Below are 18,532 nucleotides of genomic sequence, written 5' to 3' on the forward strand. Positions count from 1 at the left end.
CATGCTGGAGGTGGGGGGAGAGAAGTAAATGAATTTAATTTTTTTTAATAGAAGAAAGGAAAAGTTCAATAGCAGCACTAGAAAAAACTCAGTTGTACATGAGTAGATGCATAGATAAAACCATGGTGGTGTAACCATTCGGTGGAATACTAGTTAGCTATAAAACAGAGAAATTCTGGCTAATGATACCACACGCACAAGCCCTGAAAACACCATCAAAAATGCTAGACAGTAAAGAATAAATACTGTGTGATTTTATGTATATGAAATATATAGAACAGACCTATGGCAAACTGGAGCATCCTAGGGGTAAGAGCGGGGTGGAGAGGAACACAGGCAGTCATGTTTTAATGGGTGGAGTTCCCATTTAAGGCGGCAGTCTTTTGGAAGCAGTGGCTGTACATCTTTACTGTGGTCAGATGTCGTTAAATTGCATGTTTAAAATAGTCAAAGCTCGTGTTATAGATGGCTTTTTAATTTCGTGATTTACTTTCTGGCAGTTAAAATGATGAGCCCAATAGTTGTGTTTGTTTTTCCAGCATACATGCTGCCTAAGCAAACACACCACTGCAGTAGGATGTTAAGACCAGAGGAGCTAGTGCTATCTGGGAAGGAGATTAAGGAGATGACCCTGGGCTCGCCTCCTGAAAGGTTCTACGCAACCTTGGAGGCTGAAAACTGCTTGGAAGGCTGGATTCAGACCAGTGAGGTGCCCACCCTAGTCCCCATGATACCCAGGCTGCCTGCAGCTCGCTGGCCTTGTTCCCTCTCCCTGCGGTCCCCCCAAGCCTTTAGCGGCTGTTTACCCTGCTGCTCATAGTGCCTTTCCTGGGTTATATCAACAAATGGATTTTAAAATGACTTCCTTGATATTTGTGAAATAGTCAAAGAGAGCTATCTTACTCTGAAGAGTCAATAGAGCAGAAAATAAAGACCTAGTGGCTCTGGAAGTTCCTGTCCTTTTGAGAATAGAATTCCTGGCTTCTTGGCAGCTTGCCCCCGTCCCTCTCCCCTCACAGTTAAAATTACTAGGGCCTCTAGTGCCCCACTGCGGGCTAGGCCCTCTCCGCCCTGACCCCCTGGGCTCAGCTCCTGTCGGGTGGAGGGCTGCTGCATCACTGTTGAAGTCAACTTTGTGAGTCAGGATACAGTGCTGGTTTTTCACTCCCGTCCCGTGTAGCTAATGTGTTTCCTTGAGCTTGAAAACCTGGAGACAGGAGAGAAATCCAAAGGTGTTTAAACACTGGACGCAGTGACCTCTCTGCCCTAATTAATTTGCCGTCAGTCTGAGTCTTGGGTCTTGGACCTACATCCTCCAACACCAAACCTCTTCCCTTTCAGTGGGTTGTCTATGTGGGCCAAACCAACACTCAGCTAGTAAGAGTTTCTGTAACCACAGGAATGCCCAGGTATAGTGTCCCAAGGAGGCCAAGCAGGAAGTCCTCCCCTATCCCAACACGGCACTGGGTGTCAGTCACATCCAGGACTTCTTCACCTTATACGTGCTATGTGGGAGACCAGCTCCCTCTTATTCCTCCAGGGTACTCTTGAGCAGGGAGGAATGAGGAATTTGTAGATAGAAGTATAGAGGAGAGAGACAGACAGAAAACACAAAAAAGCCTCAGGAGGGCCTGGGTCTCAACCCACCAGCCCCTTCTGTCCCTACTAAAGGGCTTCTTAAAAGAACGCCAAGGGGTGGAGCAAAAGACCTCCCCCAGCGCAGCAAGCGCAGACCATCCCAAACACCTGGTGACCTTGTACGTGGCCCAGCCATCCCCTAATGCAGCCATGCTGTGTAAAGCAAGCTCAGATCTCACAAGAAAACCTTTGTGGGCCCCCACAGGGCTAGGCACTGCCAGAGGTTCAGGTTGTGAGTGAGGATTATTAGTTTTTCGTTGTTGCTAACAAGTTACCTGATGCTTGGTGGTGTGCACAGCTCAGCAGTTTTAAAGACAGAGGAGCACAGAGCCACCATGTTCTGATGAGGGCGTCCTTGGCTGTGCCGCACGGCAGAGCATTATGGCAGAAGTGCTTGTGCAAAGGAGAGAGCACAAGGCAGACAGGAAGCTGGGCAGAATTGGAGAGCTTAGTTTTGCTCTTGTGACACCTGCTGTTTAGACCAGCACTAAACCCTCTTTCTAACACCTCCCAGTCACATCAGGATCTCCAAATAGGCCCATGCCTCCGTGTAGCTGCCACACTGTTGACCCAGCATCCGACAGTCCAGCATAGGAACCAAGGGAGGACACAGCATAGCAGAAAGCCCCTCACGTCTAGTTGTACTGAAATGACATCACCTTTGCTACTGACGTTGTTATCATTAGCTGAGGAACTTCAGGTTAAGTGACGGGGCAGCAGAGCTGTAGTTGACCTAAATGTTACTGGAGTGTTTGTACTCTCAGCCAGATCCTGCGTGCCAAATGCCGTCACCCTGCCACACAGTCTAACTTCTCCATCCTAAAACAAGCCCAACATGTGGATATGGGCCACCACACCTGGCTATTTGGGTTCTTTTGGTTTGGTTTGCTTGTGGTTGTTTTTTGCCTCCTACCATAGCATAGATCTGGCATCCGTACAAGTTCTATCAAGGTCCCTGTAAAGGAGCACCCTAGATGACGGGAGTGAGTTGTGAAGCTCTTTTGTTGTTGTACAACTGAACTACCTAAAACCTGTTGTAGGCACGGTTTATTTGGGGGCTAAAGGCAAGCGAGTCCGTCCACAGTATCTGGCTCTGCTCATGTGTTGATAGTAGAAGGGAAGTTAGTGTTTATTCAGTCACTTCTTCAACTTGGTGTTTGGTAAGTGGCTTTCATTGGCCGCTGTCTCTATTTTTCAAGACACATAGTTTGGATCACTAAGACTTTGACAAATGTTGGTTATTTCATGAAGTGAGGAAAGCTGACGGAACAGTGTACTGTTCGTCAGCCCATTTGGAATGTAGCTGTTGACCAACCCGGGCCACTCTGTTTACATCATCCCAGTCTTCTCCTGCCTATATTGCCTCCCTCCCTGGTCCTGACTCCATATCCACAGTAACCGTTCTGCACTCTGCAGAAGTGTGGTGTTTACAAATAAGTAGACTACTGAGTGTGCTTGGTACTGTAGCCCAGTTTGTTGTACTCCAAAGCAGGGAGTGGGCCTAGTATCATTTTTCAATAAATCCGATGCAAGCTGCTTTTTACATGTAGGCATGAGTTTGTGTTGTGCAGGTCTTGAAAGGGAGGCAGGAAATGTAATGTTCTGATGTCTCCCTAGCTCCTCCCCCCGAAATGTAGCTTCTGTGTCTTCCCTTCCAGGAAGGTAGGTTCTCAGGGTGTGAGCATGGTAGAGTAGTACTTCTTTCTCCAGCATTATGAAAACAAATGCCCATTCCTGACTTTTGAGATGGGCCCCCTGTGTGGGCAGTTTATGTACTTGTACTGGGGCCTGCCATGTCAACACCCGGCGGCGGCACAGACCCGTGGCTTCAATGGCAGATCCATCAGCTGAGCAGACTTCGCCCTGGCTCTCTACCTCACTTCTTCCATGTTGGCTTAGGAAACATGCATAGGCCTGGGGCGTGGCTTTCGGGGCACCTCCCTCTGTATGTGGCCTTCTGCTCCTCTCTTCAGGGCTCTCCTGCAGAGACTGGTGAAGCTCCGCATTCTGGGCTCCTCTGTTCTCTCGTACTCTTCACGTTCTTACCAGATGGACTGCATCCCACCTGTTGCCCTCGTCCCTGTCCCAAGCAAGGCAGCAATAGCCTCAGCACCCAACCTTCCCGCCATTCACCCGCAGCTAGCCCGAGGGTTGTGTATGCCTCCTAGGGGTGCTCGTCTGATGTTGTATATTTATTTTCTCAGTTCTTACCAGTGTTAGAAGCCTGGTTTTAAGGTTTCTGGAGGCACAGGGAGCCCCCAGTCATCTGTTCCTGCTGTCTTTCTGTTGTTTCTCAAGCCAGCACAAGTCAATAGCAGAGGGCTCCACTCCCCTCACAGGGAGGATGTTGGGGGGCCATAGGTCCCCACTGCTAAAGGAGAAGCGAAGCCAGGCTTGCCGGACCTCCAGAACCATGATACATACTAGGGAGTGCAGGCATCCATCAATAGGAACCCTTGTTCCTAGGGAAAGCCCTGGGATTTAGGTACTTGGTAGCTGCTCAGACTAGGGCGTCTTCATTCAGAGACGATAAGGAAGCTGCTACGGTAGGCCTTTGGGTCCCTTCTGCCTTGTGTGTTTTAGGCCTAAGCTACCTCACCTTTCCCTAATCAGTTTGTCCTATTCAGTGCTCGTCAGGGCTGACCAAGTAGCACTGTCCTTTGGTGAAACAGACACTGCCTGACGAAGAATGGCTGGGGCACTGTTTCCTAGTGACGCTGATGGCCCACTTGTGTGGCTGGAGGTGTGAGTGTGTGGATGTTTCTGAGGGTGCTGCAGAGAATGCAAGATGGGTCATGAAGAAGGAAATCCCCTTGGTTTTTGGTTCTTGTCCAGGGAGCCTAAAGAGTTTCGTTTATTTCAGGGTTAGCATTTTCTTCTTCTGTTACTTCCATCTTGGCCGTAGAAAAGACAAAGAAAGCCAACGCACTTACCGACTGATCTTCTCTTCCTTGCAGACCCGAAAGGAGGCGGAGAGATGTCGTACAAGTGGCCAACACCACCATGTCTAGCCGAAGCAGGAACACCACAGTGGCTGACACCTACAACATCACAGACCCAGAGGAGCTGGAGACAGAATACCCTTTCTTTGAGAGCAGAGTGGATAACAAGGAGAGAACGGTCATCTCCAACCTCCGGCCTTTCACTTTGTACCGCATCGATATCCACAGCTGCAACCACGAGGCGGAGAAGCTGGGTTGCAGTGCCTCCAACTTTGTCTTTGCGAGAACGATGCCTGCAGGTACGGCACGTACGGCCTCGGGAAAGGCTGACAGCCCGAGTGACAGCCCTTAGATTCAGTCCTTTCAATGTGTGGTCGCTGGTACACAGCCTTGTCCATCAGGTGCCTACGGAACAGAGAGCGTGTTCCCAGCGCCAGCCCCCATCCCAGGCTCACCAGAGAAAGTCCTGACAAGCCTCCTTCAGGGCTCCTGCTCCTGCTGGGTTCACATGGTACACTCGCTCAGCCCTGTGCCCTTCTGTGCACGGCTGAGTGAGTTAGCTTCCATCACTACCACAAAATACCTGGGAGACTCATCTTACCGGGAAGAAAGGTTTAGTTTGGGCTCAGTGCTTTGGGAATTCCAGGCCAGAGGCAGTGGCCTAACGACTTTTGGGCTTGCAATGTAACAGCACGTTCTGTCAGCAGTGGATGGTAAAGGAGATCTATTCCCCTCATGGCAGCTGTGGAGAAGAGAGAGGAAAGGCTGCTTCAGTGGCAGCTCCCCGATGCCCTGACTCCTTTCGGTGCGGCCCCATCTCCTAAAGGGTCTCCTTCTCTCAGTAGTGCCAAGGGCTGGAGACCAGGAGCACAAGGCCTTCCTTCTAAGCACACACCACAGACCTATGGGGACACTCCAGGTCCCGGTGAAAGCAGCTGCCTTGATTCAGAGGAAACATTGATCCTCATGGCCCCCCACAGCAGCCTGTGGTCCTCCTTCTTAGCCCCCTCTTCCCTAAGTTAAGACACTGTCTGTCACCCAGACCACCACCCACCTGTCATTGAAGCTGGGCAAACTCCCACTCCTCATTTCCAGAGGAGGCGGCATCAGGCGGTGGGAAGAGCAAAGGATGATGGGAACTGGGGAAGGAGGAGCTTCTGAAACTGGCTCTGGCACTCACATGCGACCCTCAGCCTCCAGGGCCTCCGAAGAGACAGATAGCAGCTTATCTCCCATGGCCTTTCTCAGCTGTTACTCTTAACAGCCTTGGTTCACTGCCTCAGTTTCCAAAGTGAGGCTGGCAGTAGCTGGAAGAGGTGATGGCAGGACTGGCCTCCTTGCTCTTGGCACAGGTTTCCTGGCAGCAGCCTCCAAGGCCGGCCTTGTGAATGGCCCTTCCTCCCATATGGGAGCTGCAGTGGCCGTGAGGATGCAGGCTGCAGAGAGTCCGTGCCAGAGCTGGAGGCTCAGCACACTGAAACTCACTTCTCTCCTTCAGGACTGCTGTGTTTGAAGGGTTGATTTTTTTCCTTTAGATAGGAAAAATGGACCTGGAGAAGGTGACTTACGTTGTCAGGAGTGTTTTCTTGTACTCAGTCACAGATTTTTCCAGTGGCAGTAGGTCAAAAGGGAGGTGCTGTGGCATCTTGAGATGACAGGCCCCGAACATGTCCATTCCCTAATCCTCCACTTTGTGCTAGCAGCCATCTTAGGAGGACCCCCACAATGTCCCTGTGCAGAGTCCTGCATGTACATGAGTTAGGGGAAGAGTCTTTCTCATGTTAGTCCACCATTTGTCATCCTTTCTGGAGACCTAAACCCTATTTGGCTGCTTGTTTACATCCTTATGCAGAAGGAGCAGATGACATTCCTGGACCAGTGACCTGGGAGCCAAGACCTGAAAACTCCATCTTTTTAAAGTGGCCTGAACCTGAGAACCCCAATGGATTGATTCTGATGTATGAAATAAAGTACGGATCACAAGTCGAGGTAAGGCTGGGACTGTGGCCTGCGCCTGCGTGTGTTTCTGTGGGCACTGAGATCACAGGTTATCTCATGTCACTGTTCTGCTGGCTCGCTGAATAGAGAGCACAAAGGTGGTCAGTCAGTGAGGATCTGAGTCTTCCCAGAAACCCAGGCTCTGTGGAGTTGCAACCAGAATGCAGAGAGCTGGCTGTACTTCACCTGTAAACAATTTCTTTGTAGATGGGCCTTATGCCACAGACTAGACACATCTTGATAACTTTTTACTCCTCTGGAGTTCTGTTCAAATACAAACATGACTGATTAGAGTTTCCGTGTACCACCTGAGGACTGCCTTTACAGATGTAATTTTTTCCTTTATATTGATGACCTGGACGATGGCTAGGCAGATGTTGGGCAGCTGGAGTTACCAGCATGGTAAATTGAGCTAGCAGGTGTCAGACTTCGCTCACACTGGTAGGAAATTAACACTTACGTTTCATTTCCGTAGGATCAGCGGGAATGTGTGTCCAGACAGGACTACAGGAAATATGGAGGAGCCAAGCTTAACCGGCTAAACCCAGGGAACTACACAGCTCGGATTCAAGCCACCTCTCTCTCAGGCAATGGGTCGTGGACGGATCCTGTGTTCTTCTATGTACCAGCCAAGAGTAAGTCTTGGAAGGGCGATGCATGGTAAAAGACACAGCTGGCTGGGCCAGAGCTGGGCTTCTGAAGTGGTCTGCTTTTCTGTTAGAACAGAGCTGGCCAGGTTGAGGAGATGGCTCTATCAGGTAAAAGTACCTGCTTGAGGATCTAAGTGCAGATCCTTCACATCAAAACCAGGGGTGGTAGTGTGCTTCTTGGAACCTCACTGTTTGGTGGATTGGAAGTAAAGCTGCAGCTTGCCAGCAGCAAGTCCAGCCCATTGGTGAGCTCTGGGTTCAGTGAGAGACCTTGTCTTGAAAAATGAGGTGGCAAGCCAGAAAGGAACACATTTGACATTTACTTACTCTTGGTGTGCACACACGCATACCAGAGCTGGGCAGGTTTCAGACAGAGTCACACTAAGGAACCAGTGTGTTATCTGGAATCTCAGCCTGGGAAGATGCTGAGCCTTGGGTCCTTATCACACGTGACCAGCTAGAAGAGGGTAGAGCAACCTCTGGGGAGCTAGAAGATAACTTTGCTTTCACCCTGACTCATGTGTAGAGGCATTTTGCAAAGCGTTGAGTGGAACATTCCGTCTCTTGCCTAGTCAGTGAAGCTGGCTAGGGCTCAGAGCCAACGCTCAGAATCACAAGGCGAAAGAAACCCAGGAATCATCTAGTCTGTCTGCTCTAGGGCAGACATCTGCAGGACAGCATCCCAGGCACAGGCATTCTCCTCCCCGCATCTGTAAAATGGTTAAAAAACAGCTGTACTGTTCATCCACCAATGTACATGGAAAGATAATATATTCGTTATTATGCACGGAGACTGGTGGATAGTGTTACGGTTTTCACTTAAACCCCTGAGAAGACAGGGTCCGTAGAAGGCTGTTCTATGTGATGATTTCAGGGGTAAAACTAAATATTGTGAAATGTTTAAATACAAGGGCTGCATACTTGTTTTGACCCTGAAAAATTTAGACTTTTGTTTGGTGAAATTTTGTACATAGTGCATTTTTACATGTCTTACTGGAAACCAGAGTTTTTTGGTTTTGTTTTTTTTTTTTTTTTAGATTATTTCATGTTTGTGTAATATATGAACAAATAATCCAGTGGGACCAAATGTGAATTTTCCACCCCACCCAAACCTCAGCTCAGCTTTGGTTGGTGGCTAGAATGTTGGGTCAGGGGACTGTTGTTCCTAGTGTCTGTGTCCCTACTGGTCTTCTCTGGATTCTTGATTCAAGCACGGTCTCAACAGATCCAGCAATCCCCATCCAAAAGATAGAGTTCTGTCAAAGAGTCTGTACTCTTGCAATAACCGAACACTGGAAATAACCTAAGTATCCACCAGCCGATGAGTGGGTGAAAAATGTGGTACATGCTCAAAGCAGAGTACACGTCCATTAACAGAAGGAAATCTTGATGTTTGCAACAACTCACGAACATGAAGGGCCTGACGAAAATAAGCCAGGTGCAGAAAGGTACATACCACATGGCCTCACTTACATGTAAAGTAAATATAAAGGGGGGGCTCATGCAGTCCCACAGGTTACCTGGGGAACTTAACTTAGGGGATGTTGGTCAAAGGATACACAGGTTCAGGTAGATAAAGGAATAAGTTCAAGGGATGAATTGTAACGTGCTGTAGTTAATAAAGCAGCCTTGAATATTGCTAAGTAAGTGTTAATTCCCATAAAAATGGTAACAATGTGAGTCGGTGCTTATGTTAACTAAGTTAATGTACACATGCTTCAAAAACAATGTGGGCCTGGCAAGTACGTACATATAACATAATTTTATGTGAGTTAAAACTCTGATAGTCCACCTAGTCAGTTCCGGGTGTTGAAAGATACACTTGAAAATCCTCCTAGTGACAAGTAACAAAAGGACAGAGGTGAATAGATTTATAAACAGTAAGTAAAGTTCTGTGTGCCTGCTGCTGTTGGACCTAGAGGTAGGTATTGAGAGCAATGAGATAGAGAATTCTGTCAGTTATGATCTGAATTTTCTCATTTATTCGAGGTAGCCTAGTCTTCACTAGTTAGCTTATGTGCTAGCTCTCCTTTATGAGATGTTGCAGCAGCTCTCTCTCCATAGTGATGTTGCAGCAGTGATGTTGCAGCAGCTCTCTCTCCATAGTGATGTTGCAGCAGCTCTCTCTCCATGGTGATGTTGCAGCAGCTCTCTCTCCATGGTGATGTTGCAGCAGCTCTCTCTCCATAGTGATGTTGCAGCAGCTCTCTCTCTATAGTGATGTTGCAGCAGCTCTCTCTCCATAGTGATGTTGCAGCAGCTCTCTCTCCATAGTGATGTTGCAGCAGCTCTCTCTCCATAGTGATGTTGCAGCAGCTCTCTCTCCATAGTGATGTTGCAGCAGCTCTCTCTCCATAGTGATGTTGCAGCAGCTCTCTCTCCGTTGTGAGATGTTGCAGCAGCTCTCTCCATTGTGACAAAACACTGAGATAATCAGAGGGAGAGAAGATCTAATTTGGCTCTCGGTTTCGGAGGTTGTAGTCCTTAGTCAGTTGGCTCTGTTGCTTTTGGTCTGCATGATGCGGCAAAGCAGTTTACTCCAAAACTGAGAAAGGGCCCAGGTTCCATAGTTCTCTCAGAGGACACCTACCTTCAAAAGACCTAACTTACTCCCCCTAGGACCCACCACCTCCTAAGGTTGCCACTACCTCCCAGTAGTGCCACGGGCTGGCGAGCAAGCCCTAAACATCCAAGCCTTTGGGGGACATTTGCCCTCTTACCATAGTACACTGTGCTGCCGCACCAACACTGGAGCCCTGCTGTGTCTGCGAGTCTGCCCCGGCTTAGTCACAGTCCCCCAACCCTTCCCCACCCTTCTACTTATCCTAGGGTACACAGCCTAGGTCTATTTGGTAGTGTTCTCTGAAGTAGCAGTGTTGGCTTCTGGAGCTGAGTGAGCCTGGCTTTCCTTAGGAGAGAGAGAGAGAGAGAGAGAGAGAGAGAGAGAGAGAGAGAGAGAGAGAGAGAGAGAGAGAGCGCGAGCGAGCAAGCATGCTTGTAGCTGCCTTTGCCCTTGTTTGTAACATCAATCCTGGGGCACCACTGGAGCATCTCAGAAGCCCTCTGATGGGCTTTCTCCATGGAAGCTGGCAGACCTGAGAAGGGATTGAAGCTGCTTGCTACCTTTCTTTGCTCCTGGGAAGTTTTCCTGGGTTCCAGCAAGACTCTGCTGCTGAGGTTTAGTGTGCTCTCCTTGTGTTTAATCCTCAGAGGAGGAGTGCCCTGAAAACTCGGCACCACCTGCTGTGTTTAAGGAACTCCGTGTGCTTGAATTCTATTAAATTCCTCCTCAGAGTTCTCCTCTCCGGATTAAGTATTCTCAGGTCTTCCAGCCTTTTCTTCAGGACCAGTTGCATAGACAATTATCTAGCAGTTTTGTTCTTCTGGGTGCGTTCCAGTTTCTCTGTGTCCCTGTTGAAATGGGAAGCTCAGAAAGAACACAGTGCAGCCTGACCGGTGGTATCAGTAATACAAAACCAAGAACTGTCTAGGGGAAGAGAAAAGCTGTGAGCTCCTCATCTGGCAGGGATGCCTTTGAATACTTGCAGGAATTGGAAGGTGCCGTACCTCGTTCAATTTGAAAGATGCTGGATTAAAAAACAAATTTAATTTGAAAAATGAATTCAGCTTTTGTTATAGTTCAAGAGTAAATAGATTTTTAGAAATGTACTAACCTTTGGCGAGTGACTTATGGTCCATGAAGATGTCTCCAGTGAGTTCCCAGCTCCTTTCCAAGCAGACATTTCTATTTTTTTTATTTACTATTACCTTGTGTGCGATATGCGCTTGTGGACTTCGATGATGGTACACATGGAAAGATCAGATGACAGCTTTGAGGAGTTGCTTCTCTCCTGCCTTTCAGTGGGTTCCGGGGATTGAACTCAGGTTTAGAGAGTGACCCAGCAAGTCCTTTTACCCACAAAGCCATCCCGTCAGCCTTAGTGTAGGCACATCTGCTTGGGTGTCTAGTAGTTACTACAGGCTTCTTATAAACAAACCCAAAATCCAGAATGCTGCCATCGAAATACCCTTTTTATTCCTTATCGGTGTTCCATTGGTCGGTCAGATAAGAACTCAACTTCTCTCCAGCCACTAATTCTGTTTGTTTTTCCATTGTAACTGAGGGCTCACGGACTCTTTCTGATACATATCTGGAATCTGGCCTCTCTGTTGCTGTGCTCACCACCATGAGCTCGAACCTCCTTGTTCTTGTGTTGGGGCTATTATGAGCAAGGACTGCAGGAGGGCCAGGCTCTCACTTGAGAACTTGACTTGCCCTTTACCAATGCAACCCCTGGGAAGTTAGGTCAGCTCTCTGGTCTTGTTTATAGAAGAGGATTTCTTCCTAAACCTGGGAGTGCACAGGACCCCCCAGTCTGTCCTCACACACACTCATCTCCCCAATACATGAATCTGATCAGCTTACTTCTGGCCTTGAAGGAGTTCACTGATGCTTTGTGTTTTGTTTTTTGGTTTTTTTTTTTTTTTTTAATTTTTAATGTTTTAGTTTCAGTTTTTGAGAATTTCTTACATGAGTACTATATTTACATCATCTCCACCCATTCCTCTCCCCCAACTCCTCCCATGTCCCCCTCCTTCTCAAACACGTGACCACTTTATTGTTGTTACACAGCACACACCTACATATTTATATTAATACAGCTTGCCAAGCTCATTTAGTGTTGATTTGTATGTATATGTGTTTAGGGCTGACCACTTGGTATTGGATAACCTACCAGGGGGCCTGTTGCCTGGAAAAAATTGATTCTCTTTCTCCCGGCATTGCCTCTATGTAGCTTTTCATCTAGTAGGTGAGGTCTTAGGAGATTTCCCCCAGCCTAGTAAGCATGGCAGCTGGTGGTGTCATTGCGCAGGTCTTGTTCAGGAAATTGTCGTTAAGACTTCATGTATGCCACTCTCCTGTCTAGAAAAGGTACCATCTCCGCAGACACCCTGGTGCTCTGTCTCTCAGACTCTTACCACCCACTTTCCTGGAGTGTTCCATGAGCCTTCATGAGAAGGGTTGTGATGTAGGTGTCTCACTTAGAAATGGGTACCCCACAGTCCATTGTTCTCTGTTTGACCAGTTGTTTTCTCTAATGCTCTCCATCTGCAGCAGAAAAGAAGCTTCTTTGATAAGGACTGTAAGCTGCAATTCTCTGTGGGTAGAAGTGTTTAGAATGCGGTGAGAAAGTATCCTGATTTAGGGAAGTAGTGGTAGGTTCTTCTCCAAGGTTCATGACCTCATCGGTCACAGATAGTAGCTGGGTTTACAGTATCAAGCAAGAATTTCCTCCTGTTGAGCAGGCCCTAAGTCCAGTTACACAGCTGTTGGTTGTCCCAAGATGTAAGTGCCACTGTTGCATGCTCAGGGATATCTTGATGCCCTGGTCATTGTTGTGGAATGTTCATAGGCTTTATCACTCCTTTTAATCTGCAAAATGGAATGGAAACCACTGACCTTGAACCAAACCCTCCATCAACTGCCTTCCATCCAGTGCCATCTGTAAGCCATCCCTCTATATGAGAGGCTATTTACCTGAGGGAAAGCATACATTTCTCCCTCAAGACTCTAGCTAAAGGACTTTTCCTGAAGGGACATCCCTTGTCTTCCCCGTGTTCTCTTTTTTCTCATGTGTTCCTGCCCAGGGTGCATTCACATTTCTCCACCTGTCTGCATACTGAGTTCTTACATCTGGCAGAAGTTTCAGGGGTAGAGACCTTAGCCCCTGGTGCCCATCATCTGCCACACAGGTACTGGTAGCAAGTTCTGTGGTCAGTTCTTACCGTCTCAGACTTGAATTTGCTTCGCATATTTTGTAGGAAATTCAGAGTAACATTGGCAAGAAGTATCATCCAGTGTAGGGGGCAGGGGTGGGGGTGAGCAAGCTGTCCGTGGAACTTTCTTAAAGATCAGCATAACATGAGCAGTTAGTATGTGTGTAAGAGTCTGTTCATTTTACTCCAGCAAATGTATGCACTTTGACGAAACTACATACAAAAATCACTTGCCTTCAGGCCATCATTTGTGAGCTATTATTTCAGAAAATAGAGTACTTAAAAGAACTTCAGTCTTTATTTTATTTACCTGTTTCTCTGAACAGTTCGGTTTGTTTGCTGGGTAGTCCTGACACTACCTTGAAGATTCCTAGTGTGTGTTGGGTGAATAAAGGCTTTTTCAGAAATGGTTTTATCATACTTCCAACCATAGATAAAAACAACAAGACAAGCCAGTTACTCACCTCCTGACATGACATCTTCCTGTTTCTTCTTGTTTCTGCAGCTACATATGAGAATTTCATGCATCTGATCATTGCTCTGCCAGTCGCCATCCTGCTGATTGTGGGGGGGCTGGTAATCATGCTGTATGTCTTCCATAGAAAGAGGTGAGTGTCTGGGCCAGCAGAGGATGATAGGTGTAGCCAGCTTGTTTGATAATTTGAACTTGAACATAGATCATCTGTGGGGGGAAATACTTTGTAGACGGGACAACCTGAGTTCCTAGACAGATATTCTCCAGAGGCAAGAAGAGCATTTTTCTAATGATTAGTGACAGCAAAAGGGGGATTGTTTCTTTCTCAGGACCCATCTTCCCCTTTTTTGGTTTTTTGAGACAAGGTTTCTTTGTGTAGTCCTGGCTGTCCTGAAACTTGCTTTGTAGACCAGGCTGGCCTCAAACTCACAGATCCGCCTGCCTCTGCGTCTTGGGTGCTGGGATTGAAGGTGTGCGCCACCACCAATGTTTTGGCTGTTCTGGCAAACAGATTGCTGACTTGTGAAGAGCTTCTCCAAGCATGCCAGTCCAGCCCTCCCATCAAGTGAGCCTTGTTATTTCCAGTGAAGCAAAGACACAAATGTTCCCTTAAAAGCTCTAATCTGAGGCTACCAAAGCAGCCGAAGGGTCTGGATCAGGAGTACAGATAAGGGCCCCGTTAGCAGTGAGCATGCTTTCTGTCTCTTTCTCAAGATAAGTCATAAATTAGGAAGGAAAAAAAGATGAAAGTGTTTACAGCAACGTGTAGGGATGGGGTTGTTGACCTGAATTTCATTTTTTTTACAGAAATAACAGCAGGTTGGGCAATGGAGTGCTGTATGCTTCTGTGAACCCTGAGTATTTCAGTGCCGCTGATGGTAAGGATCCTGACCAGGGTGGGGGGGAATATGGGAGCTGTCAGGTACCATTAATTGGATAAAAGCTTTGCATAATTTTGAAGTGATCTGCCTTTGATAGAATTTCCTTTTTGTCTTTTAATAACATTTTTAGCACTCAGTGACTTGGTCAAAAATTCTGGGACTCTGAGATGTCCCAGTGAAAACCAGGCTGTAGAGATGCATACAGATGAACTAGTAATCAGTTCACTCGATTGCTTGAAATCTCACAGCAAAGTAAAACACTAATTATTATCGTCTAGTGAAGGACGTGCTGCCGCTGACCAGGCAGTTCTGGGTGGTTGTTCCCTGGCCAGTTAGCGCTCTGTAGCTATGTATGACCTCAGAATCCCTCTGCTCTTCTGTCCTGATTGGGCTCATACAGCTTACCCCCTCCCATTTATATTCCCCTTCGCAATAACTAATGAAAGTCACTTAATTACTGACTTGGAAACTGGTTGTACCTAGTGGCTATTTTTCCTTTTGTCTTTTTAACTGTCCCTTTTTTACCTATTTAACTTTAGACGTTTTAGGTAAGTTGGGAAGGATTCCTGTAATGTAGTCCTTAAGTTGAGGGCCTTTCCTCACTAAGCTCCTGTAGTGTTTCTCAGACCTATCTAGATGCAGGCCAGGAAAGAATGTCTGAGGAGGACTTGGTCAGGCTCACACAGCTGAACAGTGAGAAGTCAGGACGAGGGGGCATCCCCAGCCCTTTCTCCTGAATCCTGATGGTGTGATGTGACTATGAGGTTGCCGGGGCACAGAGGGAAGCTGGCCGTAGGAGGGGCTAGAGCAGGTCCGCAGTGAAAACACAGGGGCGTGAGCTCGGAGAAGTATCTTCAGGAGAAATATTTCTTCTCTCCCTTCTTGCTGCAGACATGTAAGTAGATGTGCAGGAGAAAAGAAATAGGATTGTTCTGATTGGTTGTCCTGTTCAAATATAAAAAATAGAGAAGTACTTGGGTAATTTAAAAGCATTGTGTAAAAATATGTGTGGTTTTACTTGCATATGTTTGTGTCTGTAAAGCATAGAAAATACCCTAGGAGGGTGTGCCCCACACTTAAGAGCGTTGTTGCTTATGGAAAAGGTCTTTCTCCTTTAAAAATAAGCAGAGCAGGTTTGGGTATGTGACTTAGTGCTAGGACATTTGCCTACCATGTTCGGGACCCTATGTTACTATGTTATACAGGCCAGCCTCAAACTCCTGGGCTCAAGTGACGCTCACATCCATCTCAGTCTCCGAAGTAGCCAGCACCATGCCGCCATGGTGTCCAGGCCAATAACTGCTTTTGTAAAAGAGAAAAAGGGGGGTGGAACTAGAGAAATAGTCTTTCTTTCCTTCAAAACAAAGCAAGAACAGGCTTGTCGCCACCCAGGCCAGCAGGTGAGACACTGTCACCTCATCTGAACTTGATTTATTTGGCCTTTGGACAAGCCCTGCCCAAGCAGTTTTCCTCAAAGAACGACAAAGTGCCATTGCAGCTCAAAGGTGTTTAAAGACTTCTTTCTCCTGAAGATAATCTGCATGTCACTGTTGTCAAGAGTGCACTGAGAATCCCCTACAGGAAAGCGCTGATAACATTGTACGCACTTAGGAACCACTCTGGCTGGTGACGCTGAGGTATGAGGGCTAAAGTCAGCTGCTGGATTGAATTTAGAAGGAGGTTTGAAGGCACTAACTTCAGGGACCTCCCAAAGAATGGAAGTGATTGGCTTTAACTCCATGTTCTCTGGCAAGCCACATAGTTAATTCCCATTAAAAGCTAGCCTGGATCCTTGGAGATAATAAATGGAGACAGTGACCCCCATCCTTACTGAGAGTTAGTGTATAAAGACCTTATTTCCGCTGCTCTCCTAAGCAAGATCAGCCTCTGCAGAGTCACAAGCTGTCGGAGTCCCATGGCGGACAGAATCCTAGTTGAGAAATTACCAGACGCATATGGGCCATGAAATACGAAAATGTGCGTAGGAGCCAGGTGTAATGACATATGCCTGTAGCCCAAGAGCTGGGGAGATGGAGGCAGCAAAAATATAAATTCAAGGCCAGCCTGGATTACATAGCAAGTTAGAGTTAAGCCTGCACTGCGTAGTGAAATCCTGTCCCAAAAATCAGATCATGGGAATAAATGACTAAACAGATAAGAAGATGTTTAAGTCAGTGTTCTGCCGCTGTGAAGAGACACCACGACACAGTAACTCTTACGAGGAAGACAATTAATTGGGGTTTACAGTTTCAGAGGGTTAGTCCATTACTGTCATGGGGTGACATGGTAGCATGCAGGCTGACATGGTAGCATGCAGGCAGACATGGTGCTGGAGAGTAGCTACAAATTCTACATCAAGGTCCACAGGCAGCAGGCAGAGACCTCCAGTGACATACTTCCTCCAATCAGACCACCCAATCTCGGTCAAGTAGAGCCACTTCCTAATGACCAAGTATCACAATGCATGAGCCTGTGGGGCCATTCCTATTCAAACCATCCCAGTATGTATGTTACATTCTTCAGAATGTAAACTGCTGGTGTTCCAACACCAAATTTATAATAAACATCCTTCCCTTAAGGCATCACTTAAAGGTAAGTGCCTGTGATACAAGGGCATTAGAGTCACTGCGGTGGCCTGCTAGTGGCCTCTTGGCTTCAGCTGTAGCTGATCTTCCAAAAGCACAAAGGCAAACGCAGCCACAATCCCCTCCCAGTGCCCTCTCTGAGCCAGGACTTCCTTCTGGCTTCCAGGCAGTATCTGCTGACCACCCTCCTTTAGACAGGGATGTCGGTGTCCATGCTGGATGATGGGTCTCGTGGGGTGAATATTCTTTTTACAGGGCTCACGTCTTAGTTTAATATTACTTCACTTCTTACTCTACCCACTGAAGTTGTGGAAGGGAGCTTGTGTTTGGCTTTTCTTACTGGCTTTTCTCTTTTTTCCTTCCTTCTTTGTCTCCTTTCTTCCGAAAACTCCATTTATTTAATTTTTTCTCAACCCAGATCAAACATACCCAAACTTGGAAGCTGGAGGAGGAATTCTGTTCAGGTTCCTGTCAGGGAGGCCCTTAAGGTTACAGAGTACGGGCCAAAGGCCTGGGATCACCACCAAGTCTCCCTCAGTCCCAGAGCTCCCGTGTCTCACCGGAGATCCCCTGCAGTGGGGATCCTGAACCTCTTCCACATTGGATAAGCATTCTACCACTGGCCTATAGTCCCAGCTTCTGGGGTTGGTTTTGTTTCTTTGGTTAGGTTTTAAAACTTATATTTTTAAAAATTATGCTCAGAAGTTAAAAGCGCTGGCTGCTTTTCCAGAGGACCCTGATTTGATTCCCAGCACCTACATGGCAGCTCACAACCATCTGTAACTCCAGTTCCACAGCTCTGGTGCAGTCTTCTGGCCCCCGCAGGCACTGTATGCATAACGGTGTGCATGCATACCTTTGGGCCAAACACCCGTGCATAAAATTGACTTTTTAAAAACGTTATGCATTCCAGTAACTCAGATCACTTGAATAGCAAAACAGCAATGCTTGGGTTAAACTGCATTTTGCTGCCTGCAGGATACCTTCAACCATTTTGGATTTTTACTGTAGTTCCCATTGCCTCCCACCCCGTTTCTTCCTTCGTCCACGTGCGAGCTCTTCTCTTTCCCCTCAGACGGGGAAGGCAGGCGCCTCAGTGCTCGGATGTCAAAGGGACAGAATGGTCACTGAAGCTTGACCCACCCTCTTTGCGGTTTCTGGAGGGAAACAAGCAGGCCGTGCGTGCGGTGCACACGGCGTTCCTGCAGCGTGCTCCTCTCCTTTTCTGTCGTTTCTTCTGAAGGCTGAGCAATTTCGAGTCGCTGCCTTCTTTAGTTTTGACTGACAGTTTCTCCATCTCCGCCATATTGGGTTTGTCAAGCATGGCTGTGGAAAGGGTGGAATGAGGTACATGACCTACGATGGTCTGAGGAGCACAGTGGTCCCAGGCATGTCCCCTTGGCTTTTTGAAGCGTGATCTCACTATGTAGTCCAGGCTCTCTTCAAAGTAACAAGCCGCCTCTCTAACCTCCATCCCCCAAGTGCTGGGATGGGATTACAGGTGTGTGCTGCTACCATGAACAGTAGTCATGTTTTTAAGTAGAAAGCAGAGCCAGTGGAATAATTTCTAGTTACACTTCTCATT

The 18,532-nt window shown here is 47.4% G+C and overlaps 1 protein-coding gene across 2 annotated transcripts in view; it reads left to right on the forward strand.

Moving 5' to 3' along the window:
- Positions 1–18,532, forward strand: part of Igf1r (insulin like growth factor 1 receptor) — a 285,642-nt gene that overhangs the window by 245,372 nt on the left and 21,738 nt on the right. For both annotated transcript variants that reach the window (XM_036185489.1, XM_036185497.1), the window contains 5 exons: positions 4,596–4,879; positions 6,433–6,569; positions 7,054–7,213; positions 13,512–13,614; positions 14,289–14,359. In XM_036185489.1, the coding sequence (XP_036041382.1) occupies positions 4,596–4,879; positions 6,433–6,569; positions 7,054–7,213; positions 13,512–13,614; positions 14,289–14,359 (755 nt within the window). The remainder of the gene's footprint in view (positions 1–4,595; positions 4,880–6,432; positions 6,570–7,053; positions 7,214–13,511; positions 13,615–14,288; positions 14,360–18,532) is intronic.

Source organism: Onychomys torridus, chromosome 1 (genome assembly GCF_903995425.1).
Source record: "Onychomys torridus chromosome 1, mOncTor1.1, whole genome shotgun sequence".
Lineage (NCBI taxonomy): Eukaryota > Metazoa > Chordata > Mammalia > Rodentia > Cricetidae > Onychomys > Onychomys torridus.